General features: G+C 43.7%; 1 protein-coding gene across 2 annotated transcripts in view; it reads left to right on the top strand.

The window, feature by feature from the left end:
* Positions 1 to 25,789, top strand: part of kcnab1a (potassium voltage-gated channel subfamily A regulatory beta subunit 1a) — a 161,977-nt gene that overhangs the window by 115,858 nt on the left and 20,330 nt on the right. For both annotated transcript variants that reach the window (XM_045724824.1, XM_045724825.1), the window contains exons 4-8: positions 2,822 to 2,901; positions 3,009 to 3,053; positions 8,473 to 8,517; positions 10,555 to 10,598; positions 10,922 to 11,008. In XM_045724824.1, the coding sequence (XP_045580780.1) occupies positions 2,822 to 2,901; positions 3,009 to 3,053; positions 8,473 to 8,517; positions 10,555 to 10,598; positions 10,922 to 11,008 (301 nt within the window). The remainder of the gene's footprint in view (positions 1 to 2,821; positions 2,902 to 3,008; positions 3,054 to 8,472; positions 8,518 to 10,554; positions 10,599 to 10,921; positions 11,009 to 25,789) is intronic.

The raw sequence follows: 25,789 nt of genomic DNA, 5'->3' as shown, positions 1-25,789 counted from the left end.
AAGAAAGTTGCAGCTGTAAATGCTGAAAAAAGGTGGTTTTACAAAGAATTGACTTTGGGGGGTGAATAGTTATGCACACTCAAGTTTTCAGTTTTATTTGTCTTATTTTTTGTTTGTTTCACAATAAAATATATTTTGCATCTTCAAAGTGTTGTGTAAATCAAATGATACAAACCCCCACAAAAATCTGTTTTAATTCTAGGTTGTAAGGCAACAAAATAGGAAAAATGCCAAGGGGGGTGAATGCTTTCACAAGCCACTGTACCTCCCTACTTTATCTACAGGTCATGGAAAATGTGCTATTTTAGTATTACTCCAGTAGGTTTCCTCAAGGAGAAAGCCTCCACTTATATGCCAAAGATAATAACACAAAAACACTACAGTGAATAGTATACAATTTACACCACAGTATAGTCGTTTTTCATGTGGGTTGTAACAGGGGGACAATATGAACACACACAGCACCTATTGTGTAACAGGGGGACAATTTTGGGTGGTGGTTTGACGGTGACTTGTGAATTTGGGCTGGTGTTTGGCTCTGGGGGTTGCAGTAAGTAGACAGCAGGGAGGTTCATGTGGTGACAGTGTAGAGATTAGCAGTAATTGGATTTTTAAATTGCAGTGAGTGAATGTGATTATGAAGTCGTGTCAGAGTAACCATGACCTCGTCTTTTAGACTTTCTCTCTCTCCTCTTCTCCTTACGTCTCATTGTTTCTGTACTGCTCTCTTCTCCCTTTCCCTCTCATTCAATTAGCCTCTTCTTCTCTCTGAAACTCATTCTTCCATCACACTCTTCCTCTCCTCCTCTCTATCAATACAATTCAATTCAATTTAAGGGCTTTATTGGCATGGGAAACATATGTTGACATTGCCAAAGCAAGTGAAGTAGATAATAAACAAAGGTGAAACCCTCTCTCTCTCTCTCTCTGCTGTGTTATACCAGAGAAGGTCATATTTCACTTTATAGATAAGCTCATTGACCTAGTGCTGAATGCCACAGTTTTCACCTTGGGTGGTTTTTAGGAACATTAAAAAAGGACAATATCTCTCCCCATGTCCTTCTTCACCTCTCTCTAAGTAGCTCTCTATTCCTCTCTTTATCTTTCTGTCTCTCTGTCAGTCATCCATCAATCAGTGTTTAATTTCACAGTATATTGTCCCTGCTCTATTACAACCACTTTGAGATTAGCTGACTTCTGTCACCAGTCATTCTGAGCAGCCAGTGTTCCAGCTCCATTCTGAGCGGCCAGTGTTCCAGCTCCATTCTGAGCACCCAGTGTTCCAGCTCCATTCTGAGTAGCCAGTGTTCCAGCTCCATTCTGAGCGGCCAGTGTTCCAGCTCCATTCTGAGCACCCAGTGTTCCAGCTCCATTCTGAGCGGCCAGTGTTCCAGCTCCATTCTGAGCACCCAGTGTTCCAGCTCCATTCTGAGCAGCCAGTGTTCCAGCTCCACTCTGAGCAGCCAGTGTTCCAGCTGCATTCTGAGCAGCCAGTGTTCCAGCTCCATTCTGAGCAGCCAGTGTTCCAGCTCCATTCTGAGCAGCCAGTGTTCCAGCTGCATTCTGAGCAGCCAGTGTTCCAGCTCCATTCTGAGCGGCCAGTGTTCCAGCTCCATTCTGAGCAGCCAGTGTTCCAGCTCCATTCTGAGCAGCCAGTGTTCCAGATCCATTCTGAACGGCCAGTGTTCCAGCTCCATTCTGAGCAGCCAATGTTCCAGCTCCATTCTGAGCAGCCAGTGTTCCAGATCCATTCTGAGCAGCCAGTGTTCCAGCTCCATTCTGAGCAGCCAGTGTTCCAGCTCCATTCTGAGCAGCCAGTGTTCCAGATCCATTCTGAGCAGCCAGTGTTCCAGCTCCATTCTGAGCAGCCAGTGTTCCAGCTCCATTCTGAGCAGCCAGTGTTCCTGCTCCATTCTGAGCAGTCAGTGTTCCAGTTCCATTCCTCTGTTTTATTTATTTTTAATCCCTCTCTCCTCTTTCATCCGACGGGTTGGATCGTCCGCTCTCATGCACACACACTCACACACACACACTCACACACACACACTCACACACCAGGGTTTGGATCCTTGCCTAACTTCTAGCCGCAGAGATAATGTTAAGAGAGTTGACGGACAGATCCTCAGCGGGGTAGAGGAGATTGGATTAGCGAACTCTGTTAGTGGCAACGCTTCACACACAGACACACACACACACTCTCAGTCTCACACACACACACACTCTCAGTCTCACACACAGACACACTCTCAGTCTCACACACAGACACACTCCCAGTCTCACACATAGACACTCACACTCCCAGTCTCACAAAGAGACACACACACATTTGCTCTCACACCGCTGCAGTGGGAAATTATAGCAAATTCACTTACAGCCTCATTGCAATAAGCGCACTATAAAGGGAATTTAATCTGGGAACAATTCAGCCTGATGGTGTATGATCTGCAGTCTGGATGAATCACGGTAAAGACTGCTGCCTCAGCCTGCTGCACTGACACACAAACACACTGGAGAGAGGAACAGCTCAGCTCTCTAGAGACGGACAACTATAGAAGCAGACAAGAAACACTGTCTACAGTATCCTGGAAGAGAGAAGGAAGACAGTGGAACTGAGAGGAGGAGCAGAGCCAGACATAAATAGTGTTTCTACCAACCAAACAGCATTATGATGTTAGATAGATGGGATTAACCAGGGGTTCCTACATCTGATGAAGATAACGACGATGACGATGAGAATGTGTGTCTGTGTGTGTATGTTAAGTGTTGAGTGTGATGTGTGTGTGTGACATCTTTGACCTCTGACCCTTGTGTGTTTTCCCAGGTGGCCGAGCAGTTGATGACCATAGCGTATGAGAGTGGGGTCAATCTGTTTGACACAGCGGAGGTGTACGCTGCTGGAAAGTGAGTCAGGATATAGTAAAACTCTTTATATCACCTCACTGTAATGGTCAGCTATGTGATACTGACCACTGAGAGGAGTTGTGACACTTTCTTGCATTGCTTTTCAGAGCTGAAGCCATATTGGGTAATATCATCAAAAAGAAGTCCTGGAGGTAGGCCACTGTGTGTGTGTGTGTGTGTGTGTGTGTGTGTGTGTGTGTGTGTGTGTGTGTGTGTGTGTGTGTGTGTGTGTGTGTGTGTGTGTGTGTGTGTGTGTGTGTGTGTGTGTGTGTGTGTGTGTGTGTGTCTTGTCAGCAGTTTTGTTTTCCTAAACTCCACCTCAAAACCAGATTCACTTAAGCACTTCCTGTCTCTGTAACCATGTTGACTGGCAGATGCTTCCAGAAGGCTGGAAGCCGCTGAGAGTTCCATGGTAGGGCCAGGAAGAGATAGAGGTTTTCTCCTTTTGAAGAATTGGTTTTCCTTCAAACTTTCATTATTGATTGACATGCTCTTTCTGTGAAGGAGTTGACAGTTGCTAACACAAAGAACTGAAGTTTAGAGAGAAGCAGCAGGGCAAGAGGAAAGGGGGGTGAGAAGATGAAGAGACTCCAACAGAGATTCACACTCACTTCCTCCCTTCACACACTTCCTCCCTTCCCCTGCAGTTCCTCTCAGTAAATCTGTTACATAAGCAGTCTGTTTCCCAATGGGGGTAACTGATCTTATCCCACTATAAAGTGCCCCATAATAAACATTCCCCCCAATTAGACCACAGGAACATCAAAAGGGATCCTCACACCATAAACCCTCACTTAACATTAGACCACTGACCCTTACTTTACGTCAGACCACTGACCACTACTTAACATTAGACCACTGACCCCTACTTAACATTAGACCACTGACCCTTACTTTACGTCAGACCACTGACCACTACTTAACATTAGACCATTAACCCCTACTTAACATTAGACCACTGACCCTTACTTTACGTCAGACCACTGACCACTACTTAACATTAGACCACTGACCCCTACTTAACATTAGACCATTAACCCCTACTTAACATTAGACCACTGACCACTACTTAACATTAGACCACTGACCACTACTTAACATTAGACCACTGACCACTACTTAACATTAGACCATTAACCCCTACTTAACATTAGACCATTAACCACTACTTAACATTAGACCATTAACCCCTACTTAACATTAGACCACTAACCAACACCTTAACATTAGACCATTAACCCCTACTTAACATTAGACCATTAACCCCTACTTAACATTAGACCACTGACCCCTACTTAACATTAGACCACGAACCAACACCTTAACATTAGACCATTAACCCCTAAGTGCCTGTATGAGTGTTCCGTCTGTATATAAGTGCCTGTTCCATGCCTTTCTGTGTGCGTTTGTGTGCCTCTGTACCTCTTTGTGTTTGTATAGAGTGAATGATTGAATTCATTTATTCATTAAATTGTATTTTTGTGTCAAATTGCTACTCGGCAATCCATCCCTTATGGGATTAATGGCAACATAAACAAATATTAAAAGAATACAAATAAATACGTACAGAAGAATAAAGCGGAAGGCGTTTTAACCCGGTATGGCACACAGAGAAGATTCAGGTAGAGGCCTACACACAATCTACAGAATATACATACATGCCCTTTGCTATATTTGGAGCAAAATATTTTTTACTATTTAATTATAATTTGCCTTTTTCTTTTATTCCAGGCTTTATTTAAAAATTCAGCAAACGGAAATACACAATGGAAAAACAACCATTTCAGTTTCTCCTCATCGCTCAGCCACATAATGGTAGAAAGGGCAATAGAGGATGAAATGAGTTTCATTCTCTATTTCTCCGAGGTCACAATAGTCACATAGTCTTTCGTCTTCCATTTCACCACAATACAGACCTGTTTCAATAAGCAGAGGCAATATCCCATCTTACCTGTGCACAGAGTGATCTCTTGCTTTTAGGTAGGTTATACATAATATATCTCTCACACACCAATTCACCCTTAATCAAACAAAATCAAATCATCAAATCAAATTTTATTAGTCACATGCGCCGAATACAACAGGTGAAATGCTTACTTTTACAAGCCCTTTAACCAACAATGCAGTTTTAAGAAAATAAAGTTAAGAAAATAAATACTAAATAAACTAAAGTAAAAAAGAAAAGAAAGTAACATAATAAAATATACAGTAATACATAATGAGGCTGTAAAATTTGGTTTTATGATTAATCTCCTCCAACCACTTCTTTTCATATTGCATCATCAGTTTTCTTATTTTTTTAAAAAAAGTATTTATGTCTCGCTTAATTTGGTTTTCGCACAAATGATCACAGTCAGACTGTTGGAAAAGTTCAGACATTTCGGTTGCCCAGACTCCCCCTATGGAGAGAATCCCATGAATTAAAAAAACTTTGCTAGCTATTTTGAAAATTGGCATATCCAACAGTCTATTCATGCTTGTGTGTGTGTGTGTGTGTGTGTGTGTGTGTGTGTGTGTGTGTGTGTGTGTGTGTGTGTGTGTGTGTGTGTGTGTGTGTGTGTGTGTGTGTGTGTGTGTGTGTGTGTGTGTGTGTGTGTGTGTGTGTGTGTGTTATATACACTGAACAAAAATATAAACGCAACATGTAAAGTGTTGGTCCCGTGTTTCATGAGCTGAAATAAAACGTCCCAGAAATGTTCCATACGCACAAAAAGCTTATTTCTCAAAAAATGTTGTGCAAAAATGTGTTTAAATCCCTGTTAGTGAGCATTTCTCCTTTGCCACGATAATCCATCCACCTGACAGGTGTGGCATATCAAGAAGCTGATTACACAGCATAATCATTACAGAGGTGCACCTTGTGCTGGGGATAATAAAAGGCCTCTTTAAAATGTGTAGTTTTGTCACTCAACAAAATGCAACAGATGTCTCATGTTGTGAGCGAGTGTGAAATTGGCATGCTGACAGCAGGAATGTCCACCAGAACTGGTGCCATAGAGTTGAATGTTCATTTTTCTATCATAAGCCGCCTCCAATGTCGTTTTAGAGAATTTGGCAATATGTCGAACTGGCCTCACTATCGCAAACCACGTGTAACCACACCAGCCCAGGACCTCCATATCCGGCTTCTTCACCTGCGGGATCGTCTGAGACCAGCCACCCGGTCAACTGATGAAACTGTGGGTTTGCACAACCGAAGAATTTCTGCACAAACTGTCAGAAACCGTCTCAGGGAAGCTCATCTGCGTGCTCGTTGTCCTCACCAGGGTCTTGACCTGACTGCAGATCGGCGTCGTAACCGACTTCTGAAGGGAAATGCTCATCTTCCATAGCCGGTGGCACGGTGGAGAAGTGTGCTCTTCACGGATGAATCCCAGTTTCAAACAAACAGATGGCATACAGCATGTATGGTGCCATGTTGGCGAGCGATTTGCTGATGTCAACGGTGTCTACAGAGTGCCCCATAGTGGCGGTGGGGTTATGGTATGGGCAGGCATAAGCTATGGACAATGAACTCAATTGCATTTTATTGATGCCAATTTTAATGCAGAGAGATACCGTGACGAGATCCTGAGGCCCATTGTCGTGCCATTCATCCGCCGCCATCACCTCATGTTTCAGCATGATAATGCACGGCCCCATGTCGCAAGAATCTGTACACAATTCCTGGGAGCTGAAAATGTCCCTGCATACTCACCAGACATGTCACCCATTGAGCATGTTTGGGATGATCTGGATCGACGTGTACGACAGTGTGTTCCAGTTCCCGCCAATATCCAGCAACTTCACACAGCCATTCCACAGGCCGCAATCAGTAGCCTGAATCAACTCTATGCGAAGGTGATGTGTCGCTCTGCATGAGACCAGATACTGACTACATTTTTTTTTAAAGGTATCTGTGACCAACAGATACATATCTGTGTTCCCAGTCATGTGAAATCCATAGATTAGGGCCTAATTAATTTATTTCAATTGAGTTATTTCCTTACATGAACTGTAACTCAGTAAAATTGTTGCATGTTGCGTTTATCTATTTGTTTGTGCGGATAGTTCTGTGTGTGTGTGTGTGTGTGTGTGTGTGTGTGTGTGTGTGTGTGTGTGTGTGTGTGTGTGTGTGTGTGTGTGTGTGTGTGTGTGTGTGTATGTATGTATGTATGTATGTATGTATGTATGTATGTATGTATGTATGTATGTATGTGTGTGTGTGTGTGTGTGTGTGTGTGTGTGTGTTATACATATAGTTATGTCTCTCTGTATCTCCTTGTCTTGTTGATGTGACCTAGCTGTTATGTCACAATGTTCTGTCATTGCAGTTGGTTCCCTCCCTTTGTCATTACGTAACAGAACTGGTAAATAGTCATTCCTGTCTGGCAGTACAGAATGTAGGACAGCAGGAGTTTCACTCATAGACCACAACTCATTTACACTAATCTACATGGACATAATGATGGGAAAGGGAGGGAGAGATGGTCAGATGATGTAGTTAGATAAACACAATAGCCTTCTGAATCACTTTGATACCTGTCATCTCTATATTGATAACTGTTATCTTTCTATTGATAACTCTTATCTCTCTATTGATAACTGTCATCTCTATATTGATAACTGTCATCTCTATATTGATAACTGTTATCTTTCTATTGATAACTCTTATCTCTCTATTGATAACTGTCTGTCACGATTCCCACCGACGGTGGCGCCCCCTCCTGCTCGGGTGGCGCTCGGCGGTCGTCGTCACCGGCCTATTAGCTGCCACCGATTCCCTTTTGCTTTTCCCTTTTTTTATTTTGTGACACCTGTGGTCAATTAGCCATTAGAGGGGCTATTTAGTTTAGCTGGCCCGCTCCTGTTCGTGCGGGATTAATGATTGTTTCTTGTGTGACGGCTTGTGTGCTTGTCACTGTTGTTGCACCTGACAGGACTGTGTTGGCTGTCAGTTTTGTTGTTTTGTTAATTGCATAGTGTTCGTAACATTAAAAATGACGAACCCTAACTCCGCCGCATTTTGGTCCACTTCTTCCGTAGACAGCCGTTACACTGTCATCTCTATATTGATACCTGTCATCTCTATATTGATAACTCTTATCTCTCTATTGATAACTGTCATCTCTATATTGATAACTGTCATCTCTATATTGATAACTGTTATCTCTCTATTGATAACTGATATTTCTCTCTATTGATAACTGTCATCTCTCTATTGATAACTGTTATCGCTCTATTGACAACTGTCGTTTCTCTCTAATTCTCTCCCTCCCTCTTCATCTCTCTCTTTTTCTCTCTCTCTCTCATCTCTCTCTCCTCTGTCTTTCTCTCTCTTTCTCTCTCTTTCTCTCTTTTTCTTTCTCTCCTCCTCTCCCTCCTTCTCTTCCTCTTCCTTTCTGTCTCTTCCTCTCTTTCACTCCCTCTCTTTCTCTCTCTCTCTCTCTCTCTCTCTCTCTCTCTCTCTCTCTCTCTCTCTCTCTCTCTCTCTCTCTCTCTCTCTCTCTCTCTCTCTCTCTCTCTCTCTCTCTCTCTCTCTCTCTCTCTCTCTCTCTCTCTCTCTCTCTATCCCTCTTCCTCTCTCTCTAGACGATCAAGTCTGGTCATCACTACCAAACTATACTGGGGAGGAAAGTAAGTGCCTGTTCATAAAGTCTTAACTATGTTTCAAATACTGCAGAGCTCAGCTCTTTACACAAACACCTACAAGACTTTTCTTTCTCTGCTTCTGTACCTCTTTAATGTTAACATCCTGTCATACGCTCCTGTTCTGCTGACTGGGGGACATTGTCTGATACCACACACACACACACACACACACACACACACACTGCAGAGGTTTTAGATACATGCAGTATAGATACATGGTACATGCAGTGGCAGTCATCCAGCTGAGAGTAGTGATGAAGGTCAAGGCGTAGGTTATTTCTTCCCTCCGTCAACGTTTCCTCAGTCATCCGTCATCACAATGTATTCCTCCATCCTTCATCACTATGTATTCCTCCATCCTTCATCACTATGTGTTCCTCCATCCTTCATCACTATGTATCCCTCCATCCTTCATCACTATGTATTCCTCCATCCTTCATCACAATGTATTCCTCCATCCTTCATCACTATGTATCCCTCCATCCTTCATCACAATGTATTCCTCCATCCTTCATCACTATGTATTCCTCCATCCTTCATCACTATGTGTTCCTCCATCCTTCATCACTATGTATCCCTCCATCCTTCATCACTATGTATTCCTCCATCCTTCATCACAATGTATTCCTCCATCCTTCATCACTATGTATCCCTCCATCCTTCATCACTATGTATTCCTCCATCCTTCATCACTATGTATTCCTCCATCCTTCATCACTATGTATCCCTCCATCCTTCATCACTATGTATTCCTTCATCCTTCATCACTATGTATTCCTCCATCCTTCATCACTATGTATCCCTCCATCCTTCATCACTATGTATCCCTCATCCTTCATCACTATGTATTCCTCCATCCTTCATCACTATGTATTCCTCCATCCTTCATCACTATGTATTCCTCCGTCCTTCATCACTATGTATTCCTCCATCCTTCATCACTATGTATTCCTCCATCCTTCATCACTATGTATCCCTCCATCCTTCATCACTATGTATTCCTCCATCCTTCATCACTATGTATCCCTCATCCTTCATCACTATGTATCCCTCCATCCTTCATCACTATGTATTCCTCCATCCTTCATCACTATGTATTCCTCCATCCTTCATCACAATGTATTCCTCCATCCTTCATCACTATGTATTCCTCCATCCTTCATCACTATGTATCCCTCCATCCTTCATCACTATGTATCCCTCATCCTTCATCACTATGTATTCCTCCATCCTTCATCACTATGTATTCCTCCATCCTTCATCACTATGTATTCCTCCATCCTTCATCACTATGTATTCCTCCATCCTTCATCACTATGTATTCCTCCATCCTTCATCACTATGTATTCCTCCATCCTTCATCACTATGTATCCCTCCATCCTTCATCACTATGTATTCCTCCATCCTTCATCACTATGTATTCCTCCATCCTTCATCACTATGTATCCCTCCATCCTTCATCACTATGTATTCCTCCGTCCTTCATCACTATGTATTCCTCCATCCTTCATCACTATGTATTCCTCCATCCTTCATCACTATGTATCCCTCATCCTTCATCACTATGTATCCCTCCATCCTTCATCACTATGTATTCCTCCATCCTTCATCACTATGTATTCCTCCATCCTTCATCACTATGTATCCCTCCATCCTTCATCACTATGTATTCCTCCATCCTTCATCACTATGTATTCCTCCATCCTTCATCACTATGTATCCCTCCATCCTTCATCACTATGTATTCCTCCATCCTTCATCACTATGTATTCCTCCATCCTTCATCACTATGTATTCCTCCATCCTTCAGCAGAAGAAGGAAAGGAGTTGACAGAACAGACTCTAAACACTCACAGATAATTACTGTACATAAAACACACACAGAGAAACACACACAGAAACACACACAAGTGGGCAAGCACTGAGAAGGACACAGCAGGAAGGCCGTGTAGGTTGACTATCAGCAGTGAGTAGAGAAACAGAGTGAGTGTGTTGACCTTCCGTCCTGTCTGTGCCCACAGGGCAGAGACTGAAAGAGGCCTTTCAAGGAAACACATTATTGAAGGTAAGGCCACACAGCACACACACACGCACGCACGCACGCACGCACGCACGCACGCACGCACGCACACACACACACACACACACACCCTATCTCATCCTGTCTCACCTGTCTCACCCCATCTTACCCGTCTCTCCCCTGTGAACTGTATTGATTGATATCTCCTCTCCCCTCTTCTCTTCTCCCCTCGTCCTCTCCCCTCCTCCCCTCCTCCTCTCCTCTCTCTCCCCTCCCCTCCCCTCGTCTCTCTCCCCTCCCCTCGTCTCTCTCCCCTCCCCTCCCCTCGTCTCTCTCCCTTCCTCCTCTACCCTCCTCTCTCTGTCCAGGTCTGAAGGGCTCTCTCCAGAGGTTGCAGCTGGAATACGTAGATGTGGTCTTTGCAAACCGCCCCGACACCAACACGCCCATGGAGGGTGAGTCAGTCTATCAACATTCACCATTGGGGACCGAGCAACCAATATAAGTCAGGAGGGCAATTGGTTGATTAGTCTCATAGTCTGAAAAACTGAAATCTGATTGTTTTGTGTTTGTATTTATGAAGGATCCCCATCAGCTACTGCCAAGGCAGAAGCGACTCTTCCTGGGTTCCAGCAACATTTAGGCAGTTAATGCAAGCAGTGGATTTTCTTTGCCAGGCTAACAAACAGAGCAGAATCAGGATTTAGACAGACAGACAGACAGACAGACAGACAGACAGACAGACAGACAGACAGACAGACAGACAGACAGACAGACAGACAGACAGACAGACAGACAGACAGACAGACAGACAGACAGACAGACAGACAGACAGACAGACAGACAGACAGACAGACAGACAGATCATATTTTTGACAACTTCCACTTTTACTCCACTACATACCTAAAGAAAATATTGTACTTTTTACTCCATTTATTCTCCCTGACACCCAAAAGTACTCAATACGTTTCGAATGCTTAGGACACAAAAATTGTCCAATTCACGTACTTACCAAGAGAATGCGTGATCATCCCTATTGTCTCTGATATGATTCACTAAACACAAATACTTTGTTTGAAAGTGTCAGAGAGTGTCTCAGGTAATATGTCTGGTTTGCTCTTAGGGATCCCTTAAGCTCGAATCCCGTTACCGGGATAGATTTGACAACATCCGGTGAAATTGCAGAGCGCCAAATTCAAACTACAGAATAAAAATATTATCTGAGGACAGCGCATACAAAAACATGAAAACATTTTTCAACCAGGCAGGTGTGACACGAAAGTCATAAATAGCTATATAATAAATGCATTACCTTTGAAGATCTTCATCTTTTTGCAATCCCAAATGTCTCAGTGACACAATGAATGGTCGTTTTGTTCGATAAATTCTTTCTTTATATCCCCAAAATGTCCATTTATTTGGCGCGTTTGATTCAGAAAAACACCGGTTCCAACTCGTCCAACATGACTACAAAGTATCTAATAAATTACCTGTAAACTTGGTCCAAACATTTCAAACAACGTTTCTAATCCAACCTCAGGTACCCTAAAATGTAAATAATCCATAAAATTTAAGATGGAATAAACAGTTTCCAATACCGAAGAAAAACAACGAGGAGCGCGCTCCTGTTTACACGCACCAAAAGACTTGAGTCCATTTGAGTGACACATGGAAACAATAGCACTACTTCTTCATTTCTCAAAAGAAACTGTACAAACTATTGTTTGTACAGATGAACGTGGTACCTTCAGGCGTTTGGAAATTGCTCTCAAGGATGAACCAGACTTGTGGAGGTCTACAATTTTTTTTCTGAGGTCTTGGCTGATTTCTTTTGATTTTCCCATTCAAGCAAAGAGCCACTGAGTTTGAAGGTAGGCCTTGAAATACATCCACAGGTACACCTCCAATTGATTCAAATGATGTTAGCCTATCATAAGCTTCTAAAGCCATGACATAATTTTCTGGATTTTTCCAAGCTGTTTAAAGGCACAGTCAACTTAGTGTATGGAAACTTCTGACCCACTGGAATTGTGATACAGTGAATTACAAATTAAATAATCTGTCTGTAAACAATTGTTGGAAAAATTACTTGTGTCATGCACAAAGTAGATGTCCTAACCGGCTTGCCAAAACTATAGTTTGTTAACAAGAAATTTGTGGAGTGTTTGAAAAACGAGTTTTAATGACTCCAACCTAAGTGTACATAAACTTACGACTTCAACTGTATCTTAATAGAAAATGTCAAGTAAAAGTGTTAGTCCCCCAGTAAAATACTACTTGTGCAAAAGTCCAAAATTATTTGGTTTTAAATATACTTAAGTACCAAAAGTACATGTAATTACAAAAATATACTTAAGAATCAACATTCAAAGTAAATGCTTTAAATAATTTCAAATTCCTATTAAGGACAACAAAGTCAAGGTATTGGAGTGGCCATCACAAAGCCCTGACCTTAATCCTATAGAAAATGTGTGGGCAGAACTGAAAAAGCGTGTGCAAGCAAGGAGGCCTACAAACCTGACTTAGTTACACCAGCTCTGTCAGGAGGAATTGACCAGAATTCACCCAACTTATTGTGGGAAGCTTGTGGAAGGCTACCCAAAACGTTTGACCCAAGTTAAACAATTTAAAGGGAACGCTACCAAATACTAATTGAGTTTATGTAAACTTCTGACCCACTGGGAATGTGATGAAAGAAATAAAAGCTGAAAGAAATCATTTTCTCTGCTATTATTCTGACATTTCACATTCTAAAAAATAAAGTGGTGATCCTAACTGACCTCAGACAGGGAATTTTTACTAGGATTTAATGTCAGGAATTGTGAAAAACTGAGTTTAAATGTATTTGGCTAAGGTGTATGGAAGCTTCCGACTTCAACTTATCTTTACTTTTACTCAAGTATGACAATGGGTCACTTTTTCCACCACTGATTTGTATTTGTATTTTTGTAGTTATTATGGATCCCCATTAGTTCCTGCCAAAGCAGCAGCTACTCTTCCTGGGGTCCAGCAAAATTAAGGCAGTTTATACAATTTTTAAAACGTTACAATACATTCACTGATTTCACAACACTGTGTGCCCTCAGGCCCCTACTCCACCACTACCACATATCTACAGTACTAAACCTATGTGTGTATAGTGCGTATGTTATCGTGTGTGTGTGTGTATGCATGTGTATGTGCCAATGTTTGTGTTGCTTCACAGTCCCTACTGTTCCAGTCATGTGGTCAGGTGCCACAAAAAAGGACTTAGGAAAATTGCAATTGGCAGCACGGCAGCACGGCTGGCCCTTGGATGTACACAGAGAGCTAATATTAATACTATGCATGTCAATCTCTCCTGGCTGAAAGTGGAGGAGAGGTTGACTTCATCACTACTTTTATTTATGAGATGTATTAACATGTTGAATGCACCAAGCTGTCTGTCTAAACTACTGGCACACAGTCACAAGAGGTCTCTTCACAGTCCCCAAGTCCAGAACTGACTATGGGAGGCACACAGTACTACATAGAGCCATGACTATATGGAACTCAATTCCACATCAAGTAACTGACATAAGCAGTAAAATTAGATTGAAATATACACCTTATGGAACAGTAGTCAAGGTGCGACAAAACTAGGGCCTGTAGGACCTGCCTTGTTGATAGTGTTGTTAAGGCAGAGCATCACTTTATTATAGACATACTTCTCCCCATCTTAGCTACTACTGCGTCAATATGTTTCGACCATGACAGTTTACGATCTAGGGTTACTCCACGCAGTTTAGTCATCTCAACTTGCTCAATTTACACATTATTTATTAGAAGATTTAGTTGAGGTTTAGGGTTTAGTGAGTGTTTTTTTCCAAATACAATGCTTTTAGTTTTAGAAATATTTAGGGCTAAATTATTCCTTGCCACCCACTCTGAAACCAGCTGCAGCTCTTTGTTGAGTTTTGCAGTCATTTCAGTCGCTGTAGTAGCTGACGTGTGTAGTGTTGAGTCATCTGCATACAGACACACTGGCTTTACTCAAAGTCAGTGGTATGTCGTTAGTAAAAATTGAAAAAAGTGAGGGGCCTAAACGGCTACCCTGGGTAATTCCTGATTCTAACTGGATTATATTTGAGAGTCTTCCATTAAAGAACACCATCTGTGTTCTGTTAGACAAGTAACTTTTTATCCACATTATAGCAGGGGGTGTAAAGCCATAACACATACGTTTTTCCAGCAGCAGACTATGATCGATAATTTCAAAAGCTGCACTGAAGTCTAACAAGACAGCCCCACAATCATTTTATCATCTATTTCTCTCAGCCAATCAACAGTCATTTGTGTAAGTGCTGTGCTTGTTAAGTGTCCTACCCTAAAAGCATGCTGAAATTCTGTTGTTAAGTAGCAGAGCTCGGCTACCCGACGGGCCCGACATTATACATCAGGTTAAGGCCGGGTAGGGCCTGTTTCTACATCAATAACTAGGGTACAGGTAGGCCTGCTTCTACATCAATAATTAGGGTACAGGTAGGGCCTGCTTCTACATCAATAATTAGGGTACAGGTAGGGCCTGTTTCTTCATCAATAACTTGGATACAGGTAGGGCCTGTTTCTTCATCAATAACTAGGGTACAGGTAGGGCCTGTTTCTTCATCAATAACTAGGGTACAGGTAGGGCCTGTTTCTTCATCAATAACTAGGGTACAGGTAGGGCCTGTTTCTTCATCAATAACTAGTGTACAGGTAGGGCCTGTTTCTTCATCAATAACTAGTGTACAGGTAGGGCCTGTTTCTTCATCAATAACTAGTGTACAGGTAGGGCCTGTTTCTTCATCAATAACTAGGGTACAGGTAGGGCCTGTTTCTTCATAAATAACTAGGGTACAGGTAGGGCCTGTTTCTTCATCAATAACTAGGGTACAGGTAGGGCCTGTTTCTTCATCAATAACTAGGGTACAGGTAGGGCCTGTTTCTTCATCAATAACTAGGGTACAGGTAGGGCCTGTTTCTTCATCAATAACTAGTGTACAGGTAGGGCCTGTTTCTTCATCAATAACTAGGGTACAGGTAGGGCATGTTTCTTCATCAATAACTATGGTACAGGTAGGGCCTGTTTCTTCATCAATAACTAGGGTACAGGTAGGGCCTGTTTCTTCATCAATAACTAGGGTACAGGTAGGGCCTGTTTCTTCATCAATAACTAGGGTACAGGTAGGGCCTGTTTCTTCATCAATAACTAGGGTACAGGTAGGGCCTGTTTCTTCATCAATAACTAGGGTACAGGTAGGGCCTGTTTCTTCATCAATAACTAGGGTACAGGTAGGGCCTGTTTCTTCATCAATAACTAGGGAACAGGTAGGGCCTGTTTCTTCATCAATAACTATGGTACAGGTAGGGCCTGTTTCCTCATCAATAACTAGGGTACAGGTAGGGCCTGTTTCTTCATCAATAACTAGGGTACAGGTAGGGCCTGTTTCTTCATCAATAACTAGGGTACAGGTAGGGCCTGTTTCTTCATCAATAACTAGGGTACAGGTAGGGCCTGTTTCTTCATCAATAACTAGGGTACAGGTAGGGCCTGTTTCTTCATCAATAACTAGGGTACAGGTAGGGCCTGTTTCTTCATCAATAACTAGGGTACAGGTAGGGCCTGTTTCTTCATCAATAACTAGTGTACAGGTAGGGCCTGTTTCTTCATCAATAACTAGTGTACAGGTAGGGCCTGTTTCTTCATCAATAACTAGTGTACAGGTAGGGCCTGTTTCTTCATCAATAACTAGGGTACAGGTAGGGCCTGTTTCTTCATCAATAACTAGGGTACAGGTAGGGCCTGTTTCTTCATAAATAACTAGGGTACAGGTAGGGCCTGTTTCTTCATCAATAACTAGGGTACAGGTAGGGCCTGTTTCTTCATCAATAACTAGGGTACAGGTAGGGCATGTTTCTTCATCAATAACTATGGTACAGGTAGGGCCTGTTTCTTCATCAATAACTAGGGTACAGGTAGGGCCTGTTTCTTCATCAATAACTAGGGTACAGGTAGGGCATGTTTCTTCATCAATAACTATGGTACAGGTAGGGCCTGTTTCTTCATCAATAACTAGGGTACAGGTAGGGCCTGTTTCTTCATCAATAACTAGGGTACAGGTAGGGCCTGTTTCCTCATCAATAACTAGGGTACAGGTAGGGCCTGTTTCTTCATCAATAACTAGGGTACAGGTAGGGCCTGTTTCTTCATCAATAACTAGGGTACAGGTAGGGCCTGTTTCTTCATCAATAACTAGGGAACAGGTAGGGCCTGTTTCTTCATCAATAACTAGGGTACAGGTAGGGCCTGTTTCCTCATCAATAACTAGGGTACAGGTAGGGCCTGTTTCTTCATCAATAACTAGGGTACAGGTAGGGCCTGTTTCTTCATCAATAACTAGGGTACAGGTAGGGCCTGTTTCTTCATCAATAACTAGGGTACAGGTAGGGCCTGTTTCTTCATCAATAACTAGGGTACAGGTAGGGCCTGTTTCTTCATCAATAACTAGTGTACAGGTAGGGCCTGTTTCTTCATCAATAACTAGTGTACAGGTAGGGCCTGTTTCTTCATCAATAACTAGTGTACAGGTAGGGCCTGTTTCTTCATCAATAACTAGGGTACAGGTAGGGCCTGTTTCTTCATCAATAACTAGGGTACAGGTAGGGCCTGTTTCTTCATAAATAACTAGGGTACAGGTAGGGCCTGTTTCTTCATCAATAACTAGGGTACAGGTAGGGCCTGTTTCTTCATCAATAACTAGGGTACAGGTAGGGCATGTTTCTTCATCAATAACTATGGTACAGGTAGGGCCTGTTTCTTCATCAATAACTAGGGTACAGGTAGGGCCTGTTTCTTCATCAATAACTAGGGTACAGGTAGGGCATGTTTCTTCATCAATAACTATGGTACAGGTAGGGCCTGTTTCTTCATCAATAACTAGGGTACAGGTAGGGCCTGTTTCTTCATCAATAACTATGGTACAGGTAGGGCCTGTTTCCTCATCAATAACTAGGGTACAGGTAGGGCCTGTTTCTTCATCAATAACTAGGGTACAGGTAGGGCCTGTTTCTTCATCAATAACTAGGGTACAGGTAGGGCCTGTTTCTTCATCAATAACTAGGGTACAGGTAGGGCCTGTTTCTTCATCAATAACTAGGGTACAGGTAGGGCCTGTTTCTTCATCAATAACTAGTGTACAGGTAGGGCCTGTTTCTTCATCAATAACTAGGGTACAGGTAGGGCCTGTTTCTTCATTAATAACTAGTGTACAGGTAGGGCCTGTTTCTTCATCAATAACTAGTGTACAGGTAGGGCCTGCTTCTTCATCAATAACTAGGGTACAGGTAGGGCCTGTTTCTTCATCAATAACTAGGGTACAGGTAGGGCCTGTTTCTTCATCAATAACTAGGGTACAGGTAGGGCCTGTTTCTTCATCAATAACTAGGGTACAGGTAGGGCCTGTTTCTTCATCAATAACTAGGGAACAGGTAGGGCCTGTTTCTTCATCAATAACTAGGGTACAGGTAGGGCCTGTTTCTTCATCAATAACTAGGGTACAGGTAGGGCCTGTTTCTTCATCAATAACTAGTGTACAGGTAGGGCCTGTTTCTTCATCAATAACTAGGGAACAGGTAGGGCCTGTTTCTTCATCAATAACTAGGGTACAGGTAGGGCCTGCTTCTTCATCAATATCTAGGTTGCAGGCAGGGCCTGTTTCTTCATCAAATATCTAGGTTGCAGGCAGGGCTCTGGTATGACTAAATTGATCGCTAACATTTTTAAGCTGAGCCCTTTGCTCGTGCTCTGCTGTGCAGTACATTCATATCTGACTAACACCAGGAGACATTAATTCACAAAAAATAATAATGTTCCTTGACTTTTGTCAGGGATTAGAGTGATGAAAAGTAGCTAACAGCTAACTGCTTTCTCATGTCTCGTCATCGAGCAGAGCAGCCCAAGCAGAGCCGTTGCTATGGATACTCACAGACTCAGAGCAGCCATGAGCAGAGTGCATGCAGAGTGTGCTGCTTGCAGGGAGTGAGTGACAGACTGAGAGGAACAGTTAATAGATTTATTAACGGAGGAAGTTATTTCTGATGTTGGGTTTTGGGCCTTAAATTTGCCAGAAGCAATCGGGCCTGGGAAGGGTAGGGTCTGAACATCACGTGCATGGGTAGAGCTCAGGCTTAAAATTGATGCCCATGCAGGGCTCTAGTGAGTAGATCTATCAGGCCTTCACTGTATGGACTGAAGAACATTTTTAATAGTCAGGTTCTAAGGTCCTGTCTATCCTGTCTCACCCCATCTCACCCCGTCTCACCCTTTATCACATTGTCTCACTCCGTCCCACCCCGTCTCACCCTTTATCACCCTTTATCACCCTTTATCACCCTGTCCCACCCCATCTCACCCCGTCTCACCCTTTATCACATTGTCTCACTCCGTCCCACCCCGTCTCACCCTTAATCACCCTTTATCACCCTTTATCACCCTGTCTCACCCCATCTCACCCCGTCTCACACTTTATCACCCTGTCTCACTCTTTATCACATTGTCTCACTCCGTCCCACCCCGTCTCACCCTTTATCACCCTTTATCACCCTGTCTCACCCCATCTCACCCCGTCTCACACTTTATCACCCTGTCTCACTCTTTATCACCTTGTCTCACCCCATCTCACCCCGTCTCACCCTGTCTCACCCCATCTCACCCCGTCTCACCTTTTACCACCTTGTCTCACCCTATCCTACCCCGTCTCCACCCCGTCTCACCCTTTATCACCCTGTCTCACCCTGTCTCACCCGTCTCTCCCCTGTGAACTGTATTGATTAATAAAGTCATGTTCTAAGTGCTGTTCCCTCAGTTCACTCCCGTGGAACTCATTCTCACACATGTACAAATACAATGAAGCCATTCACATCTTGACACATCTAAATAAACAAATACGAAGTCTTGTTCTTTTGTAATTGCCAAATATTGCAAAAGATCTGTTCAGAGTGAGAGTGTGTGAAAACAGCAGAAAGAGAGATTAATGCATATACTGTAGATCAGTCTCTTTCTGTGGTGAAAGAGACAATGTAGTTGTAAAGTTCTCAGCCTCTCAGGTCGGGATAGTGCTTGTGTTTCTTTGCCAAGTACATTCTGACCCAGGGCTCCCGATAGAAAATTATTCTAAAATATAGTTTTTTAAATTTCTTTCTCCTCCTCCCTCTCTTTCTGCCACATTCTTTCATTTTTCTTTTCCAATCTTTCTATTTATCATTCCCTTATCAAATCAAATCAAATGAAGTTGTGTTAGTCACATGCACCGAATACAACCTTAAAGTGGAATGTTTACCTAGAAGCTCTTATCCAACAATGCAGTTTTAAGAAAATCACTAAAAAATAAAGTATAACAAATAATTAAAGAGCAGCAGGAAATAACATTTTGGAGCTATTAACCGGGGCTACCGGTAGAGAGTCTATGTGGAGGCTATTAACAGGGGCTACCGGTAGAGAGTCTATGTGGAGTCTATATACAAGGGCTACCGGTAGAGAGTCTATGTGGAGGCTATATACAGGGGCTACCGGTAGAGAGTCAATGTGGAGGCTATATACAGGGGGTACCGGTACAGAGTCTATGTGGAGGCTATATACAGGGGGTACCGGTACAGAGTCAATGTGGAGGCTATATACAGGGGGTACCGGTACAGAGTCAATGTGGAGGCTATATACAGGGGCTACCGGTAGAGAGTCTATGTGGAGGCTATGTACAGGGGCTACCGGTAGAGGGTCTATGTGGAGGCTATTAACAGGGGCTACCAGTAGAGAGTCTATGTGGTGGCTATATACAGGGGGTACCGGTACAGAGTCAATGTGGAGGCTATATACAGGGGCTACCGGTAGAGAGTCTATGTGGAGGCTATGTACAGGGGCTACCGGTAGAGGGTCTATGTGGAGGCTATTAACAGGGGCTACCAGTAGAGAGTCTATGTGGTGGCTATATACAGGGGGTACCGGTACAGAGTCAATGTGGAGGCTATATACAGGGGGTACCGGTACAGAGTCAATGTGGAGGCTATATACAGGGGCTACCGGTACATTTTACATTTTAGTCATTTAGCAGACGCTCTTATCCAGAGCGACTTACAGTAGTGAATGCATACATTTCATACATTTTTTTTTTTTTTTTCTGTGCTGGCCCCCCGTGGGAATCGAACCCACAACCCTGGTGTTGCAAACACCATGCTCTACCAACTGAGCTACAGGGAAGGCTACATGGAGTGCAATATAGATTGCATCATCTGTGGATCTGTTGGTGCGGTATGCAAATTGGAGTGGGTTTAGGGTTTCTGGGATAATGGTGTTGATGTGAGCCTATCTACCCATCTGGAAGCTCCTTTCTCTCTCCTTGTCCTATACCTCTATCCTATCTCCCTCTCCAACTCCTCCCTTCTCTCCCCTTCACTCCTCCACCTCCCTCCTCTCCTCCTCCTTCCCTCTCTCTCCCTTCACTCCTCCACCTCCCTCCTCTCCTCCTCCTTCCCTCTCTCTTTCTTCACTCCTCCACTTCCCTCCTCTCCTCCTCCTTCCCTCTCTCCCTTCACTCCTCCACCTCCCTTCTCTCCTCCTCCTTCCCTCTCTCCCTTCACTACTCCACCTCCCTCCTCTCTTCCTCCTTCCCTCTCTCCCTTCACTACTCCACCTCCCTCCTCTCTTCCTCCTTCCCTCTCTCCCTTCACTACTCCACCTCCCTCCCCTCTTCCTCCTTCCCTCTCTCCCTTCACTACTCCACCTCCCTCCTCTCCCACTTGTTTTGTTCTCTCTATAGCACCATTGTGTGATGGACAATTCTGCTCCAGCTCCAGCGTCACTCCTTCTCCTTACTCCTTCCAGACAGCGTAGTGCGAGAGAGATAGAGAAAAGGGATAGAGAGAAACAGCTTGAGAGAGAGAGAGAGAGAGATCCGCAAAAGTTGAGACAAATCAGACCCCAATAGTTACAGGGGAATTTGTGTAAACAGCAAATTGGGAAAGGCTTTCTGTAGCATTCTGAATTCAAGAATTCAAACCTAAATGTAAAATTGTCTTTCTCCCTACTGATCATATATACACCTTACAAACACTAATTAATAAACACGTCCACCGCTTGTTTTATGGACTTTAAAAAAGCTTTTGATTCTCTTTGGCATGAAGGACTATTCTTCAAAATTCTCCACAGACATGTTGGATCATTATGCAGCCCCAATTACAATTTGGACCAAAATATTTGACAGTGTAATCCTACCAATAGCTCTTTATGGAACTGAGGTTTGGGGGGGGGCACTCAATAAACTGGACAATAAAATGTGGGACAAACATCCAATTGAAGCCCTACATGGAAAAGTCTGTCTGAAAATGTGACAAGTCCAAAGAAATACACCAACAAATGCATGTAGGGCAGTACTGGGCTGCTTTCTAGTGGTAATGAAAATACATAAAAGATCATAACATTTTGGCTACATCTAAATTCAAGTCCAAATTCAAGTCTCCAATTCAAAGCACTTCAAACCCAAGAGCTGAGCCCAGAAACGAGCCCTCTCAGTCAGCTGGTGTTGGACCTAACCAACCAAGCTGACACCAGTACTGCTTCAAAGGAAAGAATTCAAATAAACATAATCATGAACCAATCAAAAAACAAAATCCCAAAGCCGACTAAATTGCTATCTGGCCCTAAACAGAGAATATGAATTGGCTGATTATCTCTACTCTGTCAGAGATACGAAGCAGAGACAGATCTTTACCAAGTACAGGCTGAGTGACCACCAATTGGCAATAGAAACCGCCAGATATAAAATAGACATGGCTACCCAAAGAGGAGCATGTATGTGGTCACTGCACGACATGGGAGGTAGAGACAGAGATCCACTTTCTCCTCTACTCTGAGAAATATTCCTCACCAAGAGATTCATTATTCACAGAAATTACCACATTTATTCCAAATGTTAACTTATTAAACCAGAGGAAAAAATAATACTCATGGGCGAAGGAGCAACACCAAATATGTATTTGCCTGCCATAGCCTGAGGGACTCTCTTCATCTGCATAGTAAGCAGTTTCTTACTTATTATTACCATTATTGTTATTACTGTTATTATTATTGTGATTATTATTCCAAACAGTAGTGGTATGGGTAGTAGGGGTGATGATAATGATGGCAGTTTAATGATGGTGGTGGTAGTAGTAAGGTAGTGTATAGGAGATGTAGTACCAACTGTGATTATTAAAACACATTTACATTTACATTTTAGTCATTTAGCAGACGCTCTTATCCAGAGCGACTTACCCTTCTTGGGTACAGGAACAATGGTGGCCATCTTGAAGCATGTGGGGACAGCAGACAGGGATAGGGAGAGATTTAATATGCCCGTAAACACACCAGCCAGCTGGCCTGCGCATGTTCTAGGGATGCCGTCTGGACCGGCAGCCTTGCGAAATGTTTTGTGCATACATTTCATGAGATTTTTACTTTTTTTTAAAAATACTGGTCCCCCCGTGGGAATCGAACCCACAACCCTGGCGTTGCAAAACCTACGCTAATCAGAAACCGTGGCTAAGTGGTAGCATTCGCATGAAATTGAAAGTGCGAACCACTGCATTTAACAATGGCAAGGTGACTGGTAATATGGCAGAATATAAACAGTGTAGTTATTCACTCCGCAAGGCAATCAAACAAGCTAAATGTCAGTATAGAGATATAGTGGAGTCGCAATTCAACGGCTCTGACACAAGGCGTTTGTGGCAGGGACTACAGACCATCACAGACTACAAAGGGAAAACCAGCCACGTCTCTGAGACCGACGTCTTGCTTCTGGACAGGCTAAACACATTCTTCGCACGCTTTGAGGATAACACAGTACCGCCGACGCGGCCCGCTAACATGGACTGTGGGCTCTCCTTCTCCGTGGCCGACGTGAGCAAAACATTTCGCAAGGCTGCCGGTCCAGACGGCATCCCTAGCCGCGTCCTCAGAACATGCGCAGGCCAGCTGGCTGGTGTGTTTACGGGCATATTAAATCTCTCCCTATCCCTGTCTGCTGTCCCCACATGCTTCAAGATGGCCACCATTGTTCCTGTACCCAAGAAGGCAAAGGTAACTGAACTTAATGACTATTGCCCCAAAGCACTCACCTCTGTCATCTTAAAGTGCTTTAAGAGACTAGTTGGATATATATCATATCACCTCTACCTTACCTGCCACCCTAGACCCACTTCAATTTGCGTACCGTCCCAATAGATCCACAGATGATGCAATCGCCATCACTCTGCACACTGCCCTATCCCATCTGGACAAGAGGAATACCTATGTAAGAATGTTGTTTATTGAATATAGATCAGCATTCAACACCATTGTGCCCTCCAAGCTCATCATTAAGCTCGAGGTACTGGGTCTGAACCCCGCCCTGTGCAACTGGGTCCTGAACTTCCTGACGGGCCGCCCCCTGGTGGTGAAGGTAGGAAATATCACCTCCACTCCGCTGATCCTCAACACTGGGGCCCCACAAGGGTGCGTGCTCAGCCCCCTCCTGTACTCCCTGTTCACCCATGACTGCGTGGCCAGGCACGCCTCCAACTCAATCATCATCAAGTTTGCAGACGACACAACAGTGGTAGGCTTGATTACCAATGATGATGGGACAGCCTACAGGGAGGAGGTAGGAGTGTGGTGCCTGGAAAACAACGTCAACGTCAACAAAACAAAGGAGTTGATCGTAGACTTCAGGAAACAGCAGAGGGTGCACCCCCTATCTACATCGATGAGACCGCAGTGGAGAAGGTGGAAAGCTTCAAGTTCAAAACATCACTGACTAACTGAAATGGTCCACCCACACAGACAGTGTGGTGAAGAAGGCGCAACAGAGCCTCTTCAACCTCAGGAGGCTAAAGAAAGTTAACTTATCACCTAAAACCTTCACAAATTTTTAAAGATGGACAATTGAAAGCATCCTGTTGGGCTGTTGGGGCTGGTACGGCAACTGCACTGTCATTGTAAATAAGAATGTGCCTAATTAAATAAAGGTTAAATAAATAGAGGGTGGTGCGGTCTGTCCAATGCATTACCGGGGGCAAACTACCCGCCCTCCAGGACACCTACAGCCCCCGATGTCACAGGAAGGCCAAAAAGATCATCAAGGACATCAACCACCCGAGCCACTGCCTGTTCACCCCGCTATCATCCAAAAGGCGAGTGCAAAGCTGGGACCGAGAGACTGAAAAACAGCTTCTATCTCAAGGCCATCAGACTGTTAAACAGCCATCATTAGCACATTAGAGGCTGCTGCCTATAGGCATAGACATAGACTAGGAATGGAACTTTACTAATGTTTACATATCTGGCATTACTCATCTCATATACTGTTTTTTTCTATACCAGAGCGACTTACCCTTCTTGGGTACAGGAACAATGGTGGCCATCTTGAAGCATGTGGGGACAGCAGACAGGGATAGGGAGAGATTTAATATGCCCGTAAACACACCAGCCAGCTGGCCTGCGCATGTTCTAGGGATGCCGTCTGGACCGGCAGCCTTGCGAAATGTTTTGTGCATACATTTCATGAATTTTTTCTTTTTTAAAAATACTGGTCCCCCGTGGGAATCGAACCCACAACCCTGGCGTTGCAAAAACCCTACGCTATTCAGAAACCGTGCGAACTAAGTGGTAGCATTCGCATGAAATTGAAAGTCGGCAAGGTGACTGGTAATATGGCAGAATATAAACAGTGTAGTACTCACTCCGCAAGGCAATCAAACAAGCTAAATGTCAGTATAGAGATATAGTGGAGTCGCAATTCAACGGCTCTGACACAAGGCGTTTGTGGCAGGGACTACAGACCATCACAGACTACAAAGAAAACCAGCCACGTCTCTGAGACCGACGTCTTGCTTCTGGACAGGCTAAACACATTCTTCGCACGCTTTGAGGATAACACAGCCACGCGACGCGGGCCCGCTAACATGGACTGTGGGCTCTCCTTCTCCGTGGCCGACGTGAGCAAAACATTTCGCAAGGCTGCCGGTCCAGACGGCATCCCGCAGCGTCCTCAGAACATGCGCAGGCCAGCTGGCTGGTGTGTTTACGGGCATATTAAATCTCTCCCTATCCCTGTCTGCTGTCCCCACATGCTTCAAGATGGCCACCATTGTTCCTGTACCCAAGAAGGCAAAGGTAACTGAACTTAATGACTATTGCCCCAAAGCACTCACCTCTGTCATCTTA

This window comes from Salmo salar, chromosome ssa09 (genome assembly GCF_905237065.1).
Source record: "Salmo salar chromosome ssa09, Ssal_v3.1, whole genome shotgun sequence".
NCBI lineage: Eukaryota > Metazoa > Chordata > Actinopteri > Salmoniformes > Salmonidae > Salmo > Salmo salar.
The sequence above is the reverse complement of the archived record's forward strand: the minus strand, read 5'-3'. Positions and strand labels throughout refer to the sequence as shown.